We start from the raw sequence: 26,424 nt of genomic DNA, 5'->3' as shown, positions 1-26,424 counted from the left end.
CCCCTTCTCTTTTGCTTTCCTTCCAAATGGCCTGTGAATCCTGCTGGCATCTCTACTCTCTTGCCTCCCTTCTCCCCTCTCCTCCTCCTCCGCCCAAAGACGAGTGGTTCTCAAGAGGTGAGTTGAGCTTTTTTCCCAGGGGGTGGGCGGGTGGGAGGGACATGCTTGTTTCTATAAAACATGTGACTTCGCAAGCTCCTTCCAAAGCTTTCCTCTGCCCTCCTCGCCGCTGTGGCCAAACCTGACCAGTAGCACAAGCACACAGTACTGTTCTGTGCTTGAAGAATACGTTGCCCTTGCTTGGGAGACAATGCTGAGTTCATAGTCTTGCATTCTGCTGGGGTTGCACCTAAGAACTCCCTTCAAGGAAAGGAGCACTGGGAGCAGAGCGGACTAGCATCAAAGCTGCCTGTGATGGGGAATCTTGCAGGCATCCAGCTATTTCTGGTTTACCGGGTCCTGTCAGGCCCAACCGGCATAGCCCAGTAGTCAAGGATGATGGGAACCAGGGGTCCAGCAACTTCTAGAGAGTCACAGGCTGGTCTCCCCTGCGCCACACCTTCTCAGATGCAAGTGCAAAATGTGAATGTGACAAAGCATGTTTGGAGATGCATGTATTGTACATGGGTGCCTGTCAGAAAGCTGCCGCTTGGCTGTAATTCTCAGCTGAGTGTAATCTCTCTGTGTGAACTGACCTTTTCTCTTTGAGACATGAAATCATGAGATGTCAGAGGGTGGGGAGAGATAATAATGCCCATGGAAAAAACAGCTAAGTAACCTCCTTGTCGTCTTGCCTGACATCTGCAGCGAGAGGAGCCCTTTCCTTAATTCTCTGTTTCCTGCTGTGCTTGTTTTCCTTTCCTGCTTACTTGACTTGTGCCACTCCTGGTCTTTGCGACATTCATTCCTCCCCCAATAGTTAACTCGGGGGGAAAACACTGCTCTTGAACAGAGTAGATGGTGCAGATTGGGAGAGCGCCAGCTGTGCATTATTATGCTCAGTTTGTATTGCCTCCCAAGAAAACCTCCCTCTTGGATCCTAACCAAAGACATTGCATTGACTTGCACGCTGCATGTTTCCTGGGTGCGGGTGGTGAAAGTGCCAGAGCAGGGCGTGTGGTGCAACAGCTGCCTGAGGCAGGAGAGCACCGGCCCTAATCTCAATGCTGATGTGGCGGGGTTAGTGCGGAACAGCAAGAAGTCAGGCCTGTTTTGCTTGACAGCTGTGCAGGGCTGCTAGTCTGTGTGCTTTTCTAGCCTTGGCAGTTTTGAATTGAGTAGAGTGGGGTAGAGTGAGACCGTAGTTCGGTGGTAGAAATCCTGATTTTCAAAAATTCTTCTTTCAGTTTCTAAAAATACATATAACAAACAATTCCCCTATACTCCCACCCCACAGGAAGCATTCCTCGCATATACAATGTACTTAGTTCAGTCAAATGTTAGTAAATTGTTTAGAATAGATTGCATCCGTTAATTCATTTCTGGCATCTCCAGTTAAAGCAAGGGTGGGATGGGGGTGGAAAGAGCAGAAGTAGAGCCTGCTGGATCAGGCCAATGACCCTCTGGTTGCTGCTGGACTCCAGCTCCCGTCAGTCCCAGCCAGCATGCCCAGTGCTCAGGGATCATGAGAATTGCAGGCCAGCAACCTAGGGAGGACCGCAGGTTCCCCACCCTTCAGTTGAAGGATCTCTGGTGGCAGTACTGCACAAAGACTCTGATTGGAGATCCTCTGCCAGTTATCGCCAACAGTACGGGGGTCAGTGTGTTGGTGATGGAGAGCTTTTGGAAATTCTCCCCCTCCCCACTTTATTTCCTAATATTGTTTGTTTGGGTTTCCCTCCCTACAAGGTAAAAAACCGACAGAGGATCCTTCTACCGATGTCGTAGACTTCCCCAAAAGACCAACCCCTGCAAAAGGTAATGGTTCTTACCCTTTTTCTGGGCAAGGGCAAGGGCCTTCCTGTTTTCCGATAGTAGGGAAGCTTCTCTGCTTGAGATGCTGAGTAGCCACAGCTAGTCAGAATTGACAACACTGAGCTAGATGGACAAAAGTCTGATCTGGTTAAGGCAGCTTCTTAAAGGTACCCCTTTCTCATTTTGGGGTGGGGGGCGGTATAAGTTTGTGTTAACTACCTATCCTGTATGGCATCTTGTTGTGTGAGCTCCCACATGATCAGCCTTTAATGCAGGCAAAGGACATGAGACATGCACAGGGTTTGGTTAAAGGTGAGAGATTCTTGAACTTCTCAGCAAAGGTGTGGCATGCAGGTGTGCTGGAAAATAGCCATTCTTGCTCTGTGGCTGCAGTTGCCTTACCTGAAAGGTGACTGAATAGCATTGATCCAGCAGAGTGTCTAGATCAGGTCTGCCATGGGAAGGGTTTTTTTTTTAAACCAAGGGGGCACTGCTATCCCCCACCCACCCACCACCCATATTGTGAGGAGCTCTTTGGGGAAGAGTTATAGCTCAGTGGTAACCATCTTCTTGTCCAGAAGGTCCTGGAGCGTTGAACTAAATAAACCCAAGTGCATGATAAGACATCTTTCTTTGTTCCTGTTGGGTGCTTGGCATGCTTGATGTGAAACTTCCTTATCTGCCATTTTGCTAGGTTATGAGCTCCTCTTCCAGCCAGAAATTGTCCGCATATATATTTCCCTGTTGAAGGAGAGCAAAACTCAAGCTATCTTAGAAGCTTCAGCAGGAGCCATCCAGAATTTGTGTGCTGGCCGTTGGACGGTGAGTGGGCTACCTGAGGGAGGCAGGGACTACAAACTGGGATCCGCCTTCTTCTTTAATTTTTTTTTTAAAACTATCTTGGCAAAGGTTTGTCGTTAAGGCTGCGGGCAAAGCAGAGAGGCCTCATTGTGCATAAGTGAGTGGAAGTCCCATCTGGTCCCTCCTAGCATCCCAGGGCATGTTGAACTGGACAAGCAGGTCCAATTTAGAAGGCAGCAGCCATAGAAGTCCCTGGCAATGTTCTCCGTGCTCCTTTCATGGCTGCAAGGACCGTCCATTCACGGATCCTTTGGATAGCTTTTCATGTCTAGGCTGTAGTCTCGGCCTGATGGGGAATTTCCGGAGTGGAATAGTGAAGTCAACATTGTGGTTAAGAAGGCATTTGGCAAGCTGGGTGTTAACTATAAAAACAAACAGCTGGTCTCCGTGTTGGATTGACTGTAGACTTTTGCTATGGGAATTCCTAAGTAAACTGAGCTCTCACTGTAATAATGTTGTGGGAACGCAGAGGTAAGGCCAGGGGCATTTTGTTCAGTGAAAAAAAATGTATTCCTGAGTATGGAGCCCACTTCTTGGGTAGATCTAATAGCTTCTCATGTAGCTCTTTCACTAAAGCCAAGTGTTTTGTGTTTTCCCTCTTGGCAGTACGGTCGGTACATCCGCTCTGCGTTGCGCCAAGAGAAAGGCCTCTCTGCCATTGCGGACCTGTTGACTTACGACAGCGAGCGTGTGGTGAAAGCTGCGTCTGGAGCCCTGCGCAACCTGGCAGTGGATTCCCGTAACAAAGAGCTGATAGGTGAGAGCAAGGAAGGGAAGGCGGGAAGGGAAGGGACTTGGGTGGATTTCTTGTGCTGTCTCAGCAGTTGGGTGTGGGGTAACACATGCTAGCTGAGTTATGCCAAGAATTGGCCAAACCAAACACAGCTCATGCTGCTTCTTGAAAGATGCTCAGTGCCAGGGAACGCACTGTTTTTAAAAGATGGGCAGGATCCCTGTGCCCATATGCAGTATCATCATTGTTTGTGGGTGGTTGATCTTTATTGATTAAGAATCATAGTAGAATATTGGAAGGTGGAGGTTGGCGAGAAAAGCCTTTGCCAACCTGGTGCCCTCCATCTGCCCCAGTTAGCATGGCCCAAGTTTAGGGGTGCTGGGAGTTGGAGTCCCAACAGCCTCTAGAGGGCATCAGATTTGGGGAAACTGGCATAAAGTGATGCAAGGTTCAAGTGTATTGAGGGTTTCTAGGCTTCTCCAGTATATATCTATCTATATAAACTTCAATTTCCTTCTACCGCAAACAATTGGCTCCAAAGTAAGGGTTGATGGGAGTTGTAGTCCCAACAAGAGCACTAGCATTTTGTTATGGCTTTTCCTGCCCCTAGCCAAATAAGGCTTGGCTGGCAACTTGCTCTGCCGGGTAAATGAATGAAGTTCTGATAGTTGCATTCCCTTGATCAGCTGAGAACAGAATCCTCCCTCTCTGCTATATTCAGCCTGTGCCTTATATCAGTTTCATGGTAGGAGAGCCTTCGAGGTCTCAAAGAGTCTGTTGGGAACTTCTGCTTCTGTCTTCTGATCACTTCTGTTTATATTGTTCCTTTTCCCCTAACCAACTCTGATCTTCTCCCTTTCCTAGGCAAGCATGCCATCCCCAGTTTAGTGAAGAATTTGCCAGGGGGACAGCAAACGCCGGCTAAGAACCTCTCTGAAGATACTGTGGTCTCTGTGTTAAATACCATAAATGAGGTCATTCTGGATAACTTGGAAGCAGCCAAGAAACTGCGGGAGACACAAGGCATCGAGAAACTGGTGCTGATCAACAAATCTGGGTGGGTGCAGCTCGCAAGGGGGTTAGGTAAAGGGTGCCTGCACAGATTTCTACAAACCCCCCATCCTTCTCTTAGGAAGCTTATGGGCTGGGCTGTTTGTTCTTTTGTAATAATCTTCTGTTCTCTCCTCCTAGGAACCGCTCAGAGAGAGAAATCAGAGCAGCTGCTCTTGTACTGCAGACAATCTGGGGGTATAAGGAATTGCGGAAGCCACTGGAGAAGGAAGGATGGAAGAAGTCTGACTTCCAGGTATCTGGGAGTTAAACCAGGGGTGGAATTTTCTGAAAACCCCAATGTTGAGCTTATCCACATGGATTTTTTTTTCTAATCCCCACCTCATTCGTCAAGAAGAGAGTGCTCCCCACTTCAGTTCCATTAAAAATACAAACAATTCTCGCAAGTTAGGCAGAGTCTTGATATGTGTGCAGACGTACACTCTAGGATTTCTAAAGTAACCAGCATATAAACAGAAAAAATACAACACTGCATATAACTACAAATACAGTTATATTAATATACATATAAAATTATGCCTCAGAAATATAGCACAACGCGCGTTTTGACTTCTATACGTGTAAGGGTGGGTTTCAACAAATGAGTCCCTATCAGCAGCAGGCTGCGAAAGGCTTTTGCAACCGGGGGGGGGGGGTTCCCCCCAAATTGACACTGGATTGGTCAGGGGAGCCCCCAGAACAGGGTGTGGGGGAGGAGAGGGGATGTCATTTTGACTGGCAAGCAGAAATGCTTCCCCCGGTTGAATACTTGACATAGTGCAATGTTGTTTATTTTGTATAATTTTGCATATAATTAATTGGACTGGGTTCAGGCGCTTGATGCACGAGGGTGGTCCAATGTAAGAGCAAAGCTTTTTTTTTTATGCAGAATTTATTAGCATTTTCATAATACAACACACACCCAGACCCACACCTACAAATACAAAACAAATACAAATACATATATTGCCAGGATTCTTCTTCTTATTTATATACCTAACAAAAAAAAATTCTATTTCCAAATCTTGACATTTGACTTCCCCTGCCTTTTCACCTTCGGTTTTAAATCCATATTTTATTTTCTTAACAGCTTTTCTCTAAAAAAGAAGGAATTTAACTTCAATTAAACATAACACAATTATCTTAATCATCCTATTGCATCATAAATCTTATCAAAATATTCTTATAAAGTCTAAACTTATTTCTTCTGTCCTTTATCATGCTGCTTTTTAACTTAAAATCCAATATCTCCTTACTTATTCAAGATAAACTTATAACTAACAACCTTCACACTCCGATTTCAGGTACCATAACAGACCATTTAAATTTTACATTTAATACTTCACCCCACACCCCCTCTGTCCATTGTCTTTCTCTGTCTTTCGCCGGAACCAATCTTCCAGTTGTCTTCTTTTCGCAAATGTCCACAGATCCAGGCAACATTCACAACAAACCTTGCATCGAGCTTCAGGATACACATCACATCTTTTCTGGGCTCCTCCGCTTCTTTGTACCATACTTCTTCTTCTTGTAGATATCTTAATTCTATGTCCCTTGCCCCCGAGCTCTCACCTCGGGGTCTGGATATTGCAGATTTTGCCGTTCCGGGACTGCCACCCCCAAAGAACGGTTCCTTTTCCCGGAGTCGCCCAGCCATTTCAGACCATCCTTCAAGCATCCCTTCTAACTCTTTGCCAAGGTTTTCTTCCATTGTGTAAAACTTTTGAAAAGCCTCCTCTGTGGAAAATAGATTTTTTTTATTTATAATCCCACTCAAGACTTGCAATTTCCGATTAAGCAGTTCCAGCCTCAAGACAGTAAGCATTTCTTCATCCGTTAGTCCAGAATTCAAAACAAGTTCAAACACAAAGTCCAGCATTTTGGGGGAGAGGGTGAGTGTCAAATTACAGTTCCTGTCTCTTCCTTCCTTTGTTTCAATTGTTTCCCACATCAGTCCAGATTTTCCATCGCCATTTTTTCTGAAGCCAGAGCGTAAAGACCAAAACTTTAAATGGAGATATTTTCTGCCCACTTAATCCCCAGAGGGAAATCTCAGCAGTCTCAGTTTCCAAATTCCAAACACTTTGTATCCATTATTGTAGCAGCAGTCACTTAAACTGGTTATTTTCTTTCTCTCCCGAAGGGAGGAAGGCAGGCTCCCTTTCCTCTTCCCCCCGGATCGTTCCAAAGATATAAAAGTCAATCAAGTACTCACAACCACCGGGTTCTTTCAGATCATTAAAGACAGGTAGAACTTAGACGCTCATCACAGGATTTGTCGCCGCATTTGCATCCCGGTTGGGGCATGTCCCCTATAGCCCGGCTCCGTCGTCCCTTCACCCCCACTCCCCCTTTACAGGGGGAGCGAGGGAAGGGTTCGGAGCCACAACGGGCACAGCCGGGGAGCCCAGGGTGCGGGACGCTCTTCCCGCACCCCACCGGAGCCCCGCTTTGCGGTAGCGGGGCTCCAACCCCCGGGATGGACTGGGCGCTTCGCAGCCGAAGCAGCCCACGACCACCCGCAATGGCGTCGCCGCCGGAAGTCCCAATGTAAGAGCAAAGCTTGATGAGGTCAGAACTGCCAAAATCATGTACAAATTGGTTCAAAATGGATTCCTCCCTCGTCCAGCGTTCTCACCACTACACCACGCTGCGTTGAAAGAGCAAAGGGTGAATCCAGCCTTTCAGTTGAAGGCCTAGCTTCTCAGGGCAGGCTGCATTCAACACCTGCGAAAGCTTGTTTCCCTGCCTTCTTCAGTGGGCATGTTTGTGTGGTGTTGGGGTGCACCTAGAGCCCCCATGGATGGCAGCCTATGCTTTGAAGTGCTGAGGAAATACCTAGATAGCCAGGAACATCAGCACTAATGGCAGCTTAAATATACCGGCTGGTTCCTTCTTTTCAGGTGAACCGGAGTAACAGTACTCGAAGCCAGGGTGGCAACTCCTTTGATGACAGCACCTTGCCCCTCATTGATAAGAACCAAAAAGGAGGTATGTGCAAGATTAGTGGTATATTCTGTGCCAGAAAGAGAGCCCTGGTTCATGTGGCCCCTTGGGCTTTATGTGTGGCGGAGGAGAATGGAACATAGGAAGCTGCCTTATACGAGGCCAGACCACTGGCCCATGATGGTGGCTCTCCAAAGGTTTTTAGGCTGGGAGGGAGGCTTTTCCAGCCTTACTTGGAGGCACCAGGGTTTGAACCTGCAAAACGTGGGCTCTCTCACTGAGCGGTGGCCCCTTCCCCCATATTATTCTTTCTCCCTCCATCCTATCATGTTAATAACATTGAACTTAGGTTTCCACACAAGCATCCCATGGCATGGATGAGGCTGTGTTACATATTTTGAATGCATTTCTCCTGTGTGGGGCAGTAGCAGTGGGGAGGGACAGTATAAAAATGTACATGTAGAAAAGTTGACTGATCAGAGAGTAGACTGACATTCCAATTGGGAGCTCCATCTTGCATTGATACTTTGTAGTATTCATATATAAAACTCTCTAATTTAGAGCATTGAAAAAACAACAGAGATGTTGTCCTTAAGGATACACTTTCAGGAGTGATCGTGGCTTTCTGCTTTTCCCCCCTTTGCACTGCAGTTCTATTTAATACTGATTTTAGTTGTAACTTTTAACATGAGATTTATTTTGTTTAAGACACTCTTCATTTTCACTGAGCTGCAGCAAGAGCCTGTTAGTCAAAGAGCAAGATTTTTTAAAAAAAGAGTGGATGCATTTGTTTTTCAAAAGGGTGGCTCAGTGTTGCAGCAACACAAAACGTCATCATTCAAAACTGTCAAAAGTTGCAATCTGAAGAAGGATTTTAAGAATATTAATATTTGTTCCTAATCAGTATTTCTAGCATAGTGAAAGGGGATGACCAAAATTGCCAGCAGTCTTTCTGCTGGGGGGAAACTTCTGCTGTGACCATAATTGAATGGGTTACTCTTAATGCCGCCACAGATAAGACAAGCCCCACATTAGTCAAAACAAGGAGCAGGGACTTTGTCGCTAACTGCTCTGATTTTTATATTCTGTGCAGACAAGAAATCTTCTCGAGAGGAGATCCAAATGGGCAACATGGGACCAGGTATGGGAAATTCAGTGGTGAGAGAGACTGACTGACTGACTGATTCATTCATTCATTAATTACTGCTGGATAAACTTCAGCACCCTTCTGTGTATAGCTGTGAAGTGTTCTAAACCTGTCTCCAAAACCTAGTGGGCCACAGGTGCTTTGTAATCTTAACTCAGTGCTGTACATGTGAACACGCCAATGCATAGCCAGTCCAGCTGTGCTAGGTCCTTGCCAGTGCTGTCTATCAACCCCACAGAGGTAGCTAATCCTCCTGCCACTTAGTAGCTGGAAGTCTAGCTTTGCTAGGAATAAAGCACAACCAGTGCTATTACTGGTAAGATAAATTGAGTATAGCTTCTCTGGCTTCAGTGCGCTTGCATCCTGCTAATAAAATGCAGTAGGTAGCTGCATTAGGGGGATAGCCTTTCTTTTATACAGTGGTACCTCGGGTTAAGAACTTAATTTGTTCCGGAGGTCCGTTCTTAACCTGAAACTGTTCTTAACCTGAAGCACCACTTTAGCTAATGGGGCCTCCCGCTGCCACTGCGCCGCCAGAGCACAATTTCTGCTCTTATCCTGACGCAAAGTTCTTAACCTGAAGCGTTATTTCTGGGTTAGCGGAGTCTGTCACCTGAAGCGTATGTAACCTGAGGTACCACTGTATAGGCCAGTGGTGGCGAACCTTGGCACTCCAGATGTTTTGGAACTACAACTCCCATTATCCCTAGCTAACAGGACTAGTGGTCAGAGATGATGGGAGTTGTAGTCCCAAAACATCTGGAGTGCCAAGGTTCACCACCACTGGTATAGGCAATCGGCCAATGATAGATCCCTTCTAGCCTTTCCAAAATGAAACAGTAGTCATCTTTCCTCTCCAGATGCTTACAGCTAATACATGCTCGTTATCTTCAGGTTGACACAGTTTTTTCAGAAACTAAGGGTGGCGTATGTCTCTCTCCCTTAAAGTAGTAGGCTCGTTACACTCTCAGGTGTCCTAGGGCTAGGCAGCATTGTGGCGAGTCCTCCCCCCCCCCCCCCAGTTCCATTGAGCTAGCTAGTAGGGAGAACTACTGAGTGGAGAGAAAAGAGTGCGGAAGGAATGGTGGGCAGTGCTCTGTGTGCACACGTCTTCTCACCTGTAAATCAGCAAGGAAGGAGAAGATGATGATGCTTGTTCCCTGACTGGCTGGCTGGGGAGATGTAAGTTGACTCTTGACGCAGAGGAAGGGAAGAGTGTGTCCTTGCTTACGTTGGGGCCCATGTGACGTTTCCACATATCACACCTTCCTCTTCATTTCAGACAATTACTCTACACTGAACGAGCGGGACCATAATAGGACATTGGAGCGATCTGGAGAAGAAATGGAATCTATGAAGGGAGCCCCACTGATGGTAAAGACTGGGATATGCTCATTGAGGGAGACCTCTGGGGCATAGGTGTTTCTGGGCACGGGTAGCAAAAAGGGAGAGAGCAAGAGAAGCTTGCTGTCCAAGCTTATTTTGTAGTTTTTATACCCCTTGATAGGTTTAAAAACAAACAAAACCCTCAAAGCTGAGAAAGCCAAGGATTTCCAGAACTGGATAATGCACTGGGAATAGTGTTGGTACAAACCATCTCTCTCTCACACACACACACGCACCAGTGTTTATTGGGGGGGCTGCAGAGTTGTTAACTAAACACCTAACCCCTGTCTTTGTTGACTATTCACACCTTCAACTCAGCCTCTCTTTCATTTCCCCCAGTGGCTTCTCAGTTAGACTTCTTGCTCCCTTTTCTCCCCTTCCTACATAACAATCCGTCCTTACTAACAATGTGTGTGTCTACAGCAGGAGGAAGGGCAGGAATCCTTTGCGGAGAGTGACACGTTGCTTTATCCTCCTATGGTATGTCCCGTGGCTTTGGTGCTCTTCTGCTTCCGTATCCAAAAGCAGGGGAAAGGAAAATCTGGCCTGTTCCTCAAATCAATAAATCAAGCATTCGCAGGGGCAAAATCTGGGGTGTTGCTTAACAATCCACTTTTCAGAGACCCGCCTCACTGAGGACACTTGGAGTTTGGATTGCTTGATTCCATGCCTGCTTGCTCTGTATAAATCTTCTCCTTGTTGCCATTGGACTTGTGGCTATGTTAACCTTGGCTTTCTTGTCTCTTTCCACAGCAGAAGATCTAGAGCTGCCACCATCTGCCTTCTCTGTTTTGGGTTTATAACATACTTTGTATAACACTTTGTGGTGAAATGGACTGACTCTCTCTCTTTTTTAAAAAAAATCTCTTGGGCACACAAGTCCAGCCACCCAGAGCCAAATGACTGGCCCCGCCTGAGCCCACAGGGCCTCACACCTCCCTGTAGACGGCTGAGCCCATCCAATTCCCTGGACACTTCTTTTTGTCTGTATTTTTCAAAAGTGCAGCGATTCCTGAAGACCAAATACTCCCGATGGATCTCACTCAAGCAACTAAGGCAGAACACTATAAAATTACAAGCTTCTCATCTGCAGCAGATGATGGAAGCCCCGTGGTGCAGATGGATCTCAGCTGAAAACCTACCATACTGGAACTAGGTTTTTTTTTTTTTTTGTTTTCTTAAATGCAGTGTCTTCTCTCTTCATGGAGAAGAACTCTGAGGACCAGTCTCCTCCTTCTCTTAGCCTATAGAATATATTTTTGTGTGTGATTTTTTTTTTCTTGCAACAAAGGATGCTGGAAGTACTGGAACATTCCTGGTGGTGGTAGTGGTGGTGGTTTGGGAGGGAGGGAAGTGGGAGGGGATGACAAAGGAGGGACAGCTTGTGGGTGACTGCCGTCTGGGCCATCTGGATGCAAGATGGCCGTAAAGAATATCTCTTTGAGATGACAGCCCTCTGTATCCTCATAGGCTGAGGAAGAATGTGTGGGTTTGCATCTGTTTCCTCCCGTTTTCTTGCTTCTTGGTAATTTTAATCTGAGAGGGATTAAATCAGCGCCTAGGAAGCTATTTATTTGTGGGAGAAGAGCAGTTTGGGGTGCAGGGGGGTTGAGGGAAAGGTGGGATCGGACCAGAGAACGTTAAGTGAAAGTTGGTGAAAGGGACGAAAGTTTCCATACCTAGAAGCAGCGGTGTTGGCTGTCGGTAGAGCAGTGGAACCACATTGGCTGTGTCTGGTTTTGGGGTTGCCGGTGGGTAATTTTGGCTTAAGCAGTGGGTGCCTGGGTTGGGCTGCATAAAGTGCAGAAGGCTGTTGAAGTTGGGAAGCTGGGTGATGTGGAAAGTTTTTGAGGGAGGGAAGACTTGTCTGTAAATATTGCCCAAATCCTCCCATGCAGGCAGGGGAATGAAAACTCTTAAATCTGTCACTATGTACACGTGCCTTTCTTCGCCACTGTGAAAAAGATTTGTGCCCTTGGTAGTTTTGTGTGAGAAAGGCAAAAGGGCTTGGGCTGGGGAGATGGATATTTTGGCACAGAGTTGCGCTCTCTCTTTCTCTCTCCCCCTTCCTTTCTTCCTCTTCCCCTCTCACTCTCCCCCCCCCCAGCTAGAACCAGAATCCTAACCAGAATCCTGATGTTGCCATTTGTAATTGCAGTGGTGCATCCTAGTTGAGTGAGAGAGACCAGGAATGAATCTGTCAACCACCTAAAGGGCTCATGGGTTGGGGAGAGGTGTGAAAGCATGGCTAGGCGAGGGTTACGCTTTGCACCTTAATAGCTCACCTGTTTGGGGGAGCAAGAGGAACTTAGAGGGTCTGCTTACAATCTTTGTCCTAATCTGCAAAACAGCAGTAAAGGGGACAATAGTGATTAGCTCTGGGCACCATATTGGTGACTCCCACCTTTCTCTTTTTTCTACGGAAGATGACTGCAGTCTTTCCCTCCCTCTTCCCTCCCAGCCTCCCAAGCTCTGCCTCTGCCTAGTAACTGGAAGGAACTCTGTTGCCCTCAACTCCTGGGATTCTCTCCACACTAACAATCCACGTTGCACAAGAGGGGGGAAAGGCCTAAAGTGGAAGATTTTTCGGTGCCTCTAATATGCTCCTGTCCCAGTTTTTCTTTCCTTTTTGGGGGGAGTGGGAGGGATCAAACATGCAAATCAGCCTTCTGAGGGAGGAGTCACTTGACTTTTTCTAATGTAAAACACTATTTCCTTTTTTATTTCCAGATAAACCAAAAAAAGCCCCTTCCCCACTGACCAATTCAATGCTGTAAGAGGGACTAATAATTCACTGACTTCTTTTGTTTTGCTTTTCCTTTGCACCCCTGGGGGAGGGGAACATCCTGCTGTTCCTTGAGTCCTGTGCTCACTCTGTAATGCTTTTAAAGTGAAATGATTTTTATATAAATAAAGTTTTAAAGTGTGTATTTGTTAAAATGGAATTGCCTTCTCCAAATATTGTTGAGTCTGTCATTTGTTGTCTACATATGAGCTGCTGATGAATATCCCTGAACATTCACCAAATCAGACTGGATTCACTTGGCAAGAGTTAGACAGGCTTCTTCAGGTGAATTATAGCTATAAAGTTAACCAGAGACCCTGAAATGTCTTCCCAGTTACACAGACCATCCACAGTATAGTAACAGTCGTCCACCTCCTTCTACATTGCAACAAATTAAACTTTTAAACCTACCCAGTAAACTTGTCAGTAGGATGATTTTCTGTTTTGAGAGTGCCTTGTTCTTCTTTCCTCTGAGCCAAGAGTTAGGAGGTTTTTTTTTTTTAAAACCAACTATTAATTTTTAAATTAGACAAAATACAAGCAGCGTCAAACATACTGATTCAAAGGGGCGGGGAGAGAAAAACTAGGATGGATAACGGAAGGGAAGAAAATGGAAAATAATACCTTACATTAATTCATGCATCTTTTATTACCACAGGCAACATTAAGAAATCACTTTATCTCAATATTCTAAAATATATCTTCACAGACTTAATTGGACCATTGGTGGTGTATGTTCTGTCTCTTGTTGTATTCATGTACGTCAAAAATTTAGCTCAAATAGCATAAAGATGATCTGATTTAGATCCTCCCCTAGTTAACTTTTTTAAATATGTGAGATGCTCAGAGAGAGCTATATCTCAGACTCTACTAAGCCAAACAACTGAGGGAGGTGAAAAAGATTTCCATTGACTGGCTGTTGACAATTCTTGCTGCCCCTAATAATAGAAACTGAAGGGGCAGCAGTATTGCAGGATCATTGGAGAAAGCCCACTGACTGTCCACTTGCCATGAAATGCAATGGAAGTTCCAAGCTTCCCCCCTTCCATTCCTTCCTTGCCACCATTTTCCCTCCAACGGATGCTGCATCTTTGAAAGATAATATGAACATGAAGAACACTGGGAAAGAGAAGCCTCGTGCGAATTACAATGAACTGTAGCTTTGTTTAGTTGTTTAAAAGATGAAAACTCTTTTTTTGCCAACATTTGCCATCTCTTGCAACCAGATAAAAGAAAAGGCAGAGGTTTGAGATCAAAAGCAACAAACCTATGATGGCATGAAGAGGCAATTAAGAAACCAAGCTAGGAGAAGAGGGATCAGCGAAGAAATCTTGTTTCTCCCCGCTTGCCGTTTCTGTAGTGGAGATGAGAACTTTTAACATGAGAGGGCTGCTTTGTTTGCCCACTTCACAATATTACCTCCTAACTAATTGGAAATATAGCACACAAATGGATTCCGTTAATTCAGTTTACAACATTTGCTAAATCTTTAGCTTGTCAGGGGGGTTGTTTATGTTCACTAAACTTTCGGATCCTTAGCTGCTCAAATATCTGAATTCTAAAGGCTTGGTATCCAATATTTACAAGCCAGGCAATGGGCTCCTCCTAAGGTCTTGGATATCCTGGGAGGGTGACTTCAAATGTCAGATTGAAGAACATAAGTGGGATCAAATTTGGGTAAAGGCTTCAATAAAAATTACCTTCTAGGATTCAATAATCGGCTCTAAAAATGATACTTAGGTAGATGTCCTCTTTCTCAAGGGAGTAATAGTTGCACTGCAAATCTAAAAGGTCCCAACCTTTTAGGTATCTGGAGGGGACCCACCAAATATGTGAAAATCCAGATGGAATGTCCCAGGAGCATAGAGAACGTTCACTGCAGATTCTATAGGAATAGAACCATCGTGTATTAATTATGATTACAGTTGTGTGTGAAGTAGTACCCTGGAAAAGAAAAACCACTGCTGCAGTGATAAATGTATGTATATATAGATGTGACAGGAAGCACTTCTTCTTCTTCTTCTTCTTCTTCTTCTTCTTCTTCTTCTTCCTATTATTATTATTATTATTATTATTTATATTTATTAGCTGCAGGGCTGGCCCAAAATATTTTGGCACCTGAAGCAGACCCCCAAATGGTAGTCCCCCTCCCTGCCAGGGAAGAAGGAGTGAAGGAAGATCTACATCAGGAACAAGTGGGAAAGAAAGATCAACATTGGGATCTGCTGCCCAGGTGGATCCTGTTGCCTCAGGTGGTCACGTCACCTTGCCTAATGGGTGGGCTGGCCCTAATTAGTGTTTTTTTGTTTTGTTTTTTACAAAATTGAAACTCAAAGTGACATACCAAAAAGCAAATAAAACAAGTATAAAAACACCACTTTGAATCTATTGTGTTGGTGTGAATGTGACCATTTGGACACAGAGTTTCATATGTGGTGGCCATGTTCCAGGATACAAGTTTTCTGGCAAAGAATCTTTCAAGACATCACTGCTATTCTAAACCAGATAGGTATTTTTTTTCTGAACCCAGGGCTCTTCCAAAGTCTACATCTGGGCTGTCATGCAAAGTTAAAATTCATTTTCTACTAGCTGCCACAGGACTGGGAATTGTTCACTAAGTTGATTGTAAGGTGCTGGTGGGGTGAGATGTGGTTCATTTATTTTTTTGTTTTATTAAATTTGTATATCGCTCTTCAGTAGATCCAGGACGGTTCATGGCACTAGCTGAAAAATTAACACAAAGCCACTGTGCTCTTAGAGGAGAAACAAAGAGTGACAATTTTGCAACAATTTGGCTCCTTTTTTGCATTATGTGATTAGTCGGGGAGGTTCCGTTAAACCTCTGGATTCCTACAGAACATTTTGGCTGGACATATAACCAAAGCACCTATTCTTTTAATATCTGACAGCTGTCCTGCGTCCTGTGTTTTATCATGAACTTGTGGCCCTTTTTATTATACACCCTCTGGCGCAATACTCCCATGCATATTGTTTTTTGTTACATGATGCTTTTTCTTTATTACTGCTGCATGCATGCATGGATGATTAATGTATGTAACATTAATATAAAAAGCAAATATTAAAAAAGTATAAAAACCTCTATATTGGATAGTGCCTGTAAGGAATAATATCTACCCTCTTATTTAAATACACAAAACAGTTCAGAAAGTGCTTTATGGTCTTTATTACTGTTTTCAAAAGTCTGTGGAAAAGATGAATATTTATTGCAGAACTACTTAGGTAGACCCCTGCCCTCCTTTTACTCCTTTTAAAAAAAGAAGAACCAACTTTGAGCTGTCCACTTTCTGATATCTATATCATTTCACATCAGGAACATTTTCTTTTTGGAAATGTATGCTCTGCTGTGTAAATCAGTGAGCCATATTCCTCCTCCACTCTGTTGTTCCATTTCCACAACTTTCAAGCTACCCAAAGCGTGATCAGAACTAAGACCACCAAGGTCATAAGGGAGGCATTGCACTATGGGAGCAATAATCTTATCTCCATCATCGGGCCACAGTGCGGTATTATTGTTATATCAGAAAATCTCATGCATAAAACGACAGAGATGGCGTCTAATTTCTTTCTGTTCACTGAAAGAGAGAAAACAGGACAATCTACCCCCTTCCCACATCTCAGAATTGAAAATGGGGGCATACCTCCAGATGATTACTTGGATGGTTATTACTCATAACCCAGATGATTCCTCAGGGGACTTGTTAAGTTTTTGTTGCTTCAGTAAACAAGGTCCTGGGGTTTATCACTGTGTAGAATGAGGAAAGGAGCATAGGAAGGAGATAACTTCACTAAGGGCCCTCCAATGCGTGCCAGCACCTGCATAGAGTGGGGTGGGTGGGTTGTGGGGCAGAGAGACTGGACCAACCTCTATCTGTCCATCCTGTAGAAGGGCGGCCATGGTATGCAGCACCCAGGGAGGGTAGGAAATTGCAGAAAAATACAACTAGCAAGCATAGGGCTAGTTAGTGCATGAAGGACCACAGAGTGATATTGCTAAATAGACTCAGCTAGGTCACACCCCCTCTCTTCTGGAGAGGGAGGAAGTGAAGTCTCTCCATCATGCAATGATATGGACAATGGACATGTGTAAGCTTGCTCCCAAGCTTGCAGCACATGCCTGGAACTCTATTCTGTACTTTATACCCAAGAGTGTTATATGCCTGTATTAGCCTTGCTGCTGCATGGTACAATGCATGATTGAGACCTTGAATCTGTAAGTAAGGCATTTTAAACTTACTCAACAGTGTGTAGTCTGCTAATTGCAGGAGGAGTAGAACGTGGTCAGCTGCTGTGTGCAGCTGAACTGAATAAAAATGGTGTAACAACCTATATTCCTAACATTATACTACAGCTTAACTTTTGTGAGTTTAATCTCTGCTACTGGGGCACTCTCTCTGTAGGAGAGTGCACAATGCCCCACATTTTGAATCCAGGTACCCAGCTGGTTTCTTTTGTTGCTCACCCACACATTACCTCATTTCATGTTTAATACACATGTACAATAAGCATTGCTAACTAAACTTTGATTTTCACTGTGATCTGTTACATTGTGTTAGTATGCATGTTGGGAACCTGTGTTACGTGTAGCCATTTGTACCATGTATCAATTTATGTTCTAGCTTATCAGCTTTATTTTTGTGATTGACATATTAGCTGTCCTTCTGTCCCAGTGAGTGGAGGCATAACTTCTCTGTTAGAAGCATATTCAAAGAATTATAGGGGTTCACATCACATTCATTATGGCCCTTTGGGCCGCCACCACCACAGGCCCACAAGGATTCATATAGCTTAGTCCGTAGAGCAAGACTCTCTTAATCTCTGGGTCTTCAGTTTGAGCCCGACTTGGGCAAAAGCTCCCTGCACTGCAGGGGGTGGAACAAGCTGGCCTTCATGGTTCTTTCCAACTCTACATTTCTATGATTCTAAGATCTATTTAATTCTTCCCACAGGATTTCCCCTGCATGTTTGCAGCCTTCAGGGGAGCTTGCACACAAGGCCTATAACAGAAGGCCTAGCCCCACATGGTTTGTCCTCCTCAAGACAGCCTCTTCATCAGGATCACCCCAGGTTGGTTATTCTATGGAGGACTGAGAAGGTGTGCAGTTCATCTTGCAATATTTATGTGGTTGCTACCTAGTGGCCAAAAGGCAAAGGTATGCTAAAAACTCTGTAACAGAAACCAAGAAGTTAAACTAGCTATTGCTCATCTTGCTGGTGTAGCCTGCATTTATTATACATAAGAATGCATTGACAGTGAGCCTAGTGAGATCACCAATTTCTGGCTTCCCTGCATGCCCCTTTCCTGCTGCTGCTGTGGAACCACTTTCCACAGTGGGATCCCACTGGGCTGCAGTATGTCTGTTGAATACCAGAGTTGTGTAGGTGCAGCAGCCAATCATCTGGATCAGTCCCTATAGAAATGTCACTCTCTCAAGAGGATTCAAAGGCCTCGGGTGCCCTTATAAAGTGACCTCTCCCTACGCCAGAATTTTGTATAATTGAACGCCTGATCTGTTTTCCAAGTAGCTCATCAAGGGATACCTAATTGGGCTGTGAATCTTTCACCCATAAGGAGCAAAGTGTGAATCCCTTGGCCCCCAGATGAGCTTATATAAGGCCAGCAGCTCCCCTGTTCAGTTTGCCTGCTGAGATGGCCAAAGGCAAAGCTGTGCACAGTCAGGTCTTGGGGGGTTGTAATTTGTAGCGTGTGACTGCTGCTCTGAGCAGTTAGAAAAGGAAAGCTGAGTGGGCCAGTTTGTGTCAAGCTAGATCTTGATTCTGCTTAAGGATCAGGCCCATGGAGGCTGTAAGCAGAATCCTTCTCTGCATGCAAACATTGTCAGCAGTAAAACAATTTTGACTGATTCCTTGCTCTTGACCTGAAGTCAGCTCGGCTGGTAAGTAGAGGAAGGGGTTTTGTGCTTTATTTCTGCAGAGGCTACATCTCAGTGACTGCAAGATTGGCCCTGTGATTTAAGGTATGTATTCTCTCCTCCCTGATCCTAGTTTGCTATGAGGTCATGAGTCACACAAGCTTAGTTTTCTTGCATTCTTATCAGAGCCTGTTCAATACATTTTGCTGTGAGAGGCAGAAACATGCAAATACTTTCCCCATGTAAAGTCATGTGTACATAGTACCAAAGACTGGGTTTTCTGGGAGTGAAAATACAATGATAAAAAAATTAAAAAGCCTAATAATTCACTCTCCTTCCATGACACCCAAAAACGGTGGCCTGAAATTTAAAGGCAGGGAAGTCAACATTTTCTGACCTTTCCCATGGCTACCCATGCCTGTATCTACCTGCATAAATTGGTTAGCTCCTAATACCACTCCTGGTAATGGACAAAACCAAAGACAATTTCTGAAAACAATTGCTATAGGAATAAGCGTGTATTAAGAACATGTGTGTAATGTGCTTCAGCAGCAGAACGCTATTATCAGCTTTCGTCTGCATCATTTGAGTTTCGCTTTAGTTTGGCATTCCAGGCACCCTGCTTATGTTCTTTCTTTGACTCAGAAGATCAGAACAAAATACGGTGTAAGTGTACACTGTATGAAATAAAAGAATCTGCTTGCATTTGTCCTGGAAAGGTTAGCCATTGAAACAAGCATGGATTAATATAGAAGATGGAGTTGGGTTGACTTCCAAATTCATGTACGGGGTTCCATCTTTAAGATACTTTGATCCCCCTTCTCATTTGCATTCCTTTAACAAAGTTACATGTTGTGTTTAGATCCCCACTGAGTGTGACACCGGAATATTTGTTTTTCTGTCCACAATATTACAGAGTTAAGCCCATCTACAAATATTATTTAATGAGCTTGATTCTGATTTGGGTTGTGGCAGTGTGCTTTACTGAGCAAAACAGGAAGTTGCCTCTATAATGAATCAAATTATGAGTTCATGTAGCTCAGTGTTGTTTTTGGTGACTGGCCGTGGGTTTCAGGCAGGAGTTGTTCCCAGCCTTTACTGGAGATGTCAGGAATTGAACCCTAGACTTCTGAATGCACAGCATGTGGTCTGTCACCAAACTATGGTCCTCTCCCAAATAAAGTCTTCAAGAAAATGAGTGACGACTCCAACTTTTAACTATCTGAATATTAAGTGAATCTTAATTAACTTAATTCGTAGTTTTTATGGATTGTACAAGAACTAATTCCCATTAAATGTTGCCCATAGTGTGGCATGAACAAAAGGGAACTATGCTATTTGTTGCTTATCAGAGTTATCCCTCCTGGTTTTCTTTATACAGTATATTTTGTTTTAAAAGTATGTGCTGTTCAAGATTTTTCTTACACTCCATCCAGGGTCTTTTACACAATTCTGTTGATCAATTGCCCCATTTCAGTTTCTTCAACCTCATATATTTTTCAATCTTTCTTAGGATAAAGAAAAATATAACTAAGGGTTTCTAGGAGCAAAAGCATAAACTCTCCTCAGGTGTTGGGTAGTCTCACTCCTTCCAAGGACAGCTGAAAAAACAAAACTGGAAAAACAAAACAAACAAACAAATTGAGCAGTTGCAATGAATTTTTAACTGGTGTCCCATCTTCTTTTTTAGTTTTCTGATTAATATTGTTTTGTTTCGTCTCATACTTTTATCAATGTAGTTTATGTTATATACACTGAAAAGAATATGGTACCTTTTATTATTGTTTATGCTTTGATTCTTCAAGACATGAGGGGCAGGAGGTTAAGGTCTCTCTGTGAAGTCTTGCAACTTGAAATCAAATGTCAAGACAGGGGAAGGAATAATTTCTGTTCGACAAGGAGCAATGGGAGTTTCTTTCCCCAACATCTCCAAGTAGGTCTGCAAGATAATCCTGCCTGAAACTCTGAAGAACCACTTCCAGTCAGTGTAGACAAAACTGAGCTAGATGGGAAGATAGTCTAACACAATATAAGGCAATTTCCAGTGCTACCATGTTAATACCCCAACTAAGAGGTTGGAGATGGAGGCTTGATTGAGTCATGCCTATTAGGAACTTGGGTTCCACCAAAGTAAGATTTTGAATTGTTGAACCAATCTCAGAAGGTGATTCACATAACTATAGTATATCCTGGTGGTTTCAAAATATTGTTGAATAGGTTTTGTGAATGATTCAACACTTGTCCACTTTGTGAGTCACTACAACCAGGCTTAACCCATCCTTGGAAAAATGTCAAGAATATGGTGAATTGTGATTTTGGAAAAATATACAATGTCCAGTACACATCCTATATGACCAAAAAGCCAAATCAGGTTGACTTCATTATATGCAAATGTCTGTGAATGAAACTTGAAACTCACTTGTATCATCATGAGACAGAATTATGGCTTTGTTCAAACTAAAGATAATGAAAGTGGAATCAGATGTCCTTTATCTGGTCATTAGAACAGCAAATGTTGGGATTTTCCATTTGGTATCTGTTTATCACCAACACATCTTTGTCTGTTTCTTTCCCCCTCCTCCTGTTTTTGATGCTGGCTGTACATGCAACACCAAGACTATGCTGAACATCACCTCAGCCCCTGAATTCATCCTACTGGGCTTCTCTGGATTCCAGGAGTTCCAGATCCTGTTGTTCTTCAGTTTCTTGGTAGTCTACCTCTTCATTCTCCTTGGCAATGCCTTGATCATTCTCCTCTCAAATATGGATTTGGCTCTACATGTCCCCATGTACTTCTTCCTGAGCAATTTCTCATTCCTAGAGATGTGCTACACCTCAGTCACAATTCCCCGACTGCTGGGGGACTTTCTCACTGGCCCCCAATCCATCTCCTTGCAGGCTTGCATTACCCAGATGTATTTCTTCTTCTCGCTTGGTACCACAGAATTTTTCCTCTTGGCTATTATGGCCTATGACAGGTACTTAGCCATCTGCCAGCCACTGCAGTATCCTGTGCTCATGAACAACCATGTCTGTGCTTGCCTAGCCTGCAGTTGCTGGCTGGGGGGCTTCCTGACCCCCTTCGTGCCCATAGCCTTCATCTCCCAGCTCCCCTTCAATGGCAGCAACCAGATCAACCACTTTTTCTGTGACACGAGCCCCTTAATTAACTTATCGACTGGAGACACCTTCATGGCTGACACAATGGTCTTTCTTGTCTCTGCAGTGATTGTGCTTGTGTCCTTTCTCCTGACTTTGACTTCTTATGCCCTGATTGTTTCTACCATCTTGGATCTCCCATCTGCTTCTGGAAGGCACAAGACCTTTTCCACATGTGCCAGCCATCTCACGGTGGTCACCATCTTCTACAGCACTGTCATCTTCATGTACCTCTGTCCACATTCCGGTCAGACTTCTGAACTGGAAAAAGTGGTATCTGTGTTCTATACTGTCATCACCCCAGTGCTGAATCCCATCATCTATACCCTCAGGAACAAAGATGTGAAAAAAGCCTTGGGAAAGGTCCTCAACCGAGTAAAGAACACGTATCTGAAGAACACACAGAGAACTGCCCTTACTGTATTGTCATGAACCTTGGCATACTCAAGTTGTTTGTGAACTTGCACTGAGAATTTTGTAAAAAGACAGGTATTTGTTAAATGTGTTTTAGTTTATATTAAAACTACATTTCAAGGTCTTTGTAAAGAAACATGGCGACATCCCAAAAGAGTCATCTAAAAATAATTACAAGCAATATATTATCAAAGCACAATTTGTGCTGAGCACTTGTCTGCAGGGGTCTTTTGTTGTTGGGGTCCATTATTCTTTCAGTGACAGACATAAGGGGAAAAAAACCCATGCACTAAAGCCAGGTTAGGGAGATTTTTCATAAGTACAGGACATTTCTTTTCTACGCAACTGTCATTTTCTGATATATTTACGTTACAGTAACCCTTAGCCAACACTTGCTAGGTGTTCTACATGGGCATGATAAATGCTCCAAGCAGAACAGTCCAACTATTAGGACAGAATACTAGCAGTGATGGTGAGCATGACTGAGTCAAAAATATTAGAGCTGAGAATTTGAAATACACATTCAAGAGAAGCAGCTGCTGTTGCCTTTGTACTTCAGCATGTAGAAACCACACATTTGAATGCTCTCCCATGCATAGCCTCACCACCACAAACACATACACATATATTTTATAAGGGGAAGCTGGAATTTCGATTTCTAATCCCAATGCAGGGCTCACTTTAGTCCTGGGTCAACCACAGGGACCCCATGTCTATTCCCATTCCCTTCTTGGCTCCTGTAATGGAGGCGAAATATGATGTTCTTTAAACTCATGGCAATAAGGTGAATTAATGGTTGCCAGAGCGAAGTCTTCACCCCATAACTTTCTCCATGACCCTTTTAACTGGGTGGTGCCCATACTCAGGGTCTTTATTTTTGTTGCCATGCTTGTGGTTGGAAAGCATTGTCCATCCAGATCAAACTGGTTAGTGACTCTGAATGGCTTGTTTTTGCCTGCCATTGTAGAATATGGCTTCACTTGCTTCCACGAGAAGCCCCATCAAAGGCTTTGGGTTGCTTTGGCTCAGTGTACAAATCCACATTCATTCATTTAGCATCAAATGGGGACATGCAAGGGTGAATCAGCCACTGTAGATATGACACCCAGACATCTGCCTAGTGTGCTGCTTTTTGACTGAGTCAGTTCACACATTCAGCTGCAAGTTATCGAACGTACAATGAACAATTTATTTGAGTGACCAAAGCTCAGTGCATGCACAAGGACCCCAGATTCAATTCCTGGCATATCCCACTTCCTAAGCTCTTCCAAAGCAGGCTGAGAGAGAGATCTGCCTGAAATCCTCAAGGGCTACAGCTGGTCAAAGTAGACAATGCTGGGGTGGGTGGACCAATGATCTGACTGTAAATGGCAGGTTCCTTTGCACTCATCTTTTTGAGTCAAAGGCTTGGAGCTTTCTGCAGAGCAATGAAAAACACTGCACAGTGCTAATGACTGGGCATAAGAGACGTGCTCTCTACAATACACATCATCTGCTTTGTACTTTGAGCTCCATCTGCATATATTTTTTTAAAAAACTTTTTTTACCAGGACTCTACACACACACACACACACACACACACACACACACACACACACACCTCACCTATGTGCCTTAGTGTTCCCCAGCTACTCATTAGAGAGTCCATTCCCTGGTGTTGCGGTAAGAAGAAGGTTCATGCAACTATATTGTGAATCATTTTTAGAGGGCAGCTCTTCCTGGGGGTTTAGAGTCACCCAGCAAGCATGACTGTGAAGAAGTGATATGATCTAAGGAGGAGAGACCATCCCAAGCAGTATCTCTTCACTATACAAGGAGAATTTAAGGACAAGCAGAGCTGGACAACTTTGTCTTTAGAAGCATGGATGGTGAGTACTCTTAGCCTAGGGCAGCTAATTTTAAAGAACTGCCACACCGAATGAATGAAGTCTGTGGTCCAGCTTCTTCTGGATCCTTGATTTTAAGACCTGGTGGCCACTAAATGGAAGCCATTGAATTATTCCACTTGGCCACTGGACACTGCCCCCGAAAATGGGTATGGGGAACATCCAAATGCTTAGGAGAAGGTCACCTGAAACTATGCATTAGATAGGAATGAAAAAAACCAAGGGTATGTCTTCCTAGTCTTCAAAGTCAGCTAAACATGAGAATATCATCTATCCCACTGAAATCTCATACATACACTTTACTGCTAATAAGAACACGTAGTTTTTAGGTATACCCACCCCTGAAACACCTGTCAACCTTATTAAGTACTTGACCTTGATGAAGTCATATTCACAACCTATGGGTTACTGATGCTTTGGGTATAGGGAAAAACACATGCCTGTCATCAGTCACATTTACAGGTAGGTAGCCGTGTTGGTCTGCCATAGTCAAAACAAAATAAAATAAAAATTCCTTCCAGTAGCACCTTAGAGACCAACTAAGTTTGTTCTTGTAACTGAAGAAGTGTGCATGCACACGAAAGCTCATACCAAGAACAAACTTAGTTGGTTTCTAAGGTGCTACTGGAAGGAATATTTTTATTTTGATCAGTCACATTGACAAAGGGCTGGAGTAAATTTTTGCAGGGTGTGGACCATCAAAAGCAGAAAAAAGATAATATCATATAACCCATGGGTTGGAAGGAACCAATTCATTGAATCTAACTGCTGCTGCCCCCCGCCCCCTGGCCACCTCAAGGCAAGAATGGTGCATTCACAGCTATTGCCTTTCAACCAAGCTTGCTTGATAAGCATTTGTTGCCTTCTCATATGATTCCAGATGCTACCTTTGAGAACAAAACCCTGACATGCTTTTTTCATGCTGTGTTCTGGGGTTATCAGCTTGAGCCAGACTGAATTGGCCATGCTGGAAAAGAAAGCATCCACCCAGCCTTCTTTAGAGCTGATTTGGGGGGGGGGGTTGCACTTTCTGAATTCAAAATGCATTACTACTAACATTGCAGCTCTCTGATTATTCCACCTTGCATCTAGATCAGTTTTGCCCCATGGGATGAGGAGCACACATCTTTCCCCCACTTGTTTCCATATGAATCAGCCCTTAGATTTAGACATTTTTTCCTATTGTAACTGGAAAAAGTTATCCATGAGCTCTGGCTAGGGGAGAGTTCCTTGATGCCAGGAGTGGGGAGCCTGTGACCCTCCAGACACTATAGGACTCCAACCCCCCATCAGCCTCAGCCAGCATGGCCAATGCTCAGGTATGATGGGAGTTGGAGTCCAACAACATTTGGAGGTTCACTGCTTCCCCATACCAGCTGCACACCATTAATAGCTCAGAAGTGAACCCATGAAACAAAGTAAGATTGTGTCTTGAATCTTATAACTGGTTTCCTGGGAGTGAGCCCCATTGACTTCAACCCTGAGTAGACATGTGTAGGATTATCCTGTTAATGGACGACGAGTCTTAGCTCATCTCACTTTACACCAAAGGTGCTACAAATAAACCATCAGATGACTGACTTCTGCCATAACAGAATCCTAGAAGGCACATGACCCTCTCTGTTGTGCTAGGATGACAGAGAACTTGAATCCAAATCTAAATTTATAGTATGTCTTGAATTCCTCCTCCATAATAATGACAGTCTGGAAGTCATCTCATTCTTAGGGATGATTTAAAGTCTATAGGAACAATTCCCTTTAACCTTGTGAGAACAGGAGCCTCCATTTTCTAAGATCCCACTGTTGTTGTGCAGAAAAGCTTTCAGAGAAGTGGCCATAGATCACTTGGATTGTTCCCTTAGTTCTAATCCTTACTACAGGGTTGTTGTAAGTGGCCCAAAGTTAACATAAGGACTTAACATTAGCTCATTGGCAGAGCTTCTCTTTAGCATAAGGAGAGCCATGCTGGATCAGACTAAAAGCCCATCTAGTCCAGCATTTGGTTCTCACAACAGTCAGCCAGATGCCTATGGGAAGCCTATAGGAAGGCCTGAACACAACAGTGCTGAATGCCCTCTCCACTTGCAATTCTCAGCAGGTAGAACAAAGGCATAATGGCTAGTAGCTGTTGATTGGTTAGCAGTTGTTGGTTGTTCCATGTGCTACATACCTGATCCACATTGGCTCTTTGGCCACATTGCCTTGGTCACTTCTTGCTGCAAAGGTGGCTTAGAAAAATTGAGAGAAAATAA

The 26,424-nt window shown here is 44.0% G+C and overlaps 2 protein-coding genes across 9 annotated transcripts in view; both read left to right on the top strand.

Annotated features, from left to right (window-relative positions):
• The window catches only part of CTNND1 (catenin delta 1), a 57,909-nt gene extending 46,590 nt beyond the window's left edge, over nt 1-11,319 (top strand). For 4 of the 8 annotated variants that reach the window (XM_033157964.1, XM_033158020.1, XM_033158028.1 and 1 more), the window contains 11 exons: nt 100-117; nt 1,849-1,917; nt 2,609-2,736; nt 3,382-3,532; nt 4,373-4,565; nt 4,700-4,814; nt 7,462-7,549; nt 8,598-8,645; nt 9,934-10,025; nt 10,461-10,517; nt 10,791-11,319. In XM_033157964.1, the coding sequence (XP_033013855.1) occupies nt 100-117; nt 1,849-1,917; nt 2,609-2,736; nt 3,382-3,532; nt 4,373-4,565; nt 4,700-4,814; nt 7,462-7,549; nt 8,598-8,645; nt 9,934-10,025; nt 10,461-10,517; nt 10,791-10,802 (971 nt within the window). In that variant the 3' untranslated portion in view covers nt 10,803-11,319. The remainder of the gene's footprint in view (nt 1-99; nt 118-1,848; nt 1,918-2,608; nt 2,737-3,381; nt 3,533-4,372; nt 4,566-4,699; nt 4,815-7,461; nt 7,550-8,597; nt 8,646-9,933; nt 10,026-10,460; nt 10,518-10,790) is intronic. The other 4 variants (XM_033157984.1, XM_033157993.1, XM_033158012.1 and 1 more) reach the window with 4 other exon arrangements.
• A 9,614-nt stretch (nt 11,320-20,933) lies between these two features.
• Nucleotides 20,934-22,331, top strand: LOC117060999 (olfactory receptor 11L1-like). Its single transcript, XM_033173646.1, has one exon. The coding sequence runs from the start codon at nt 21,156-21,158 to the stop codon at nt 22,302-22,304; it is 1,149 nt and encodes a 382-aa protein (XP_033029537.1). The 5' UTR covers nt 20,934-21,155; the 3' UTR covers nt 22,305-22,331.
• The last annotated feature ends 4,093 nt before the right edge of the window (nt 22,332-26,424 follow it).

The sequence above is a fragment of the Lacerta agilis genome, chromosome 1 (genome assembly GCF_009819535.1).
Source record: "Lacerta agilis isolate rLacAgi1 chromosome 1, rLacAgi1.pri, whole genome shotgun sequence".
Taxonomy (NCBI): Eukaryota; Metazoa; Chordata; class Lepidosauria; order Squamata; family Lacertidae; genus Lacerta; species Lacerta agilis.
This window is presented reverse-complemented; position numbering and strand designations above follow the sequence as displayed.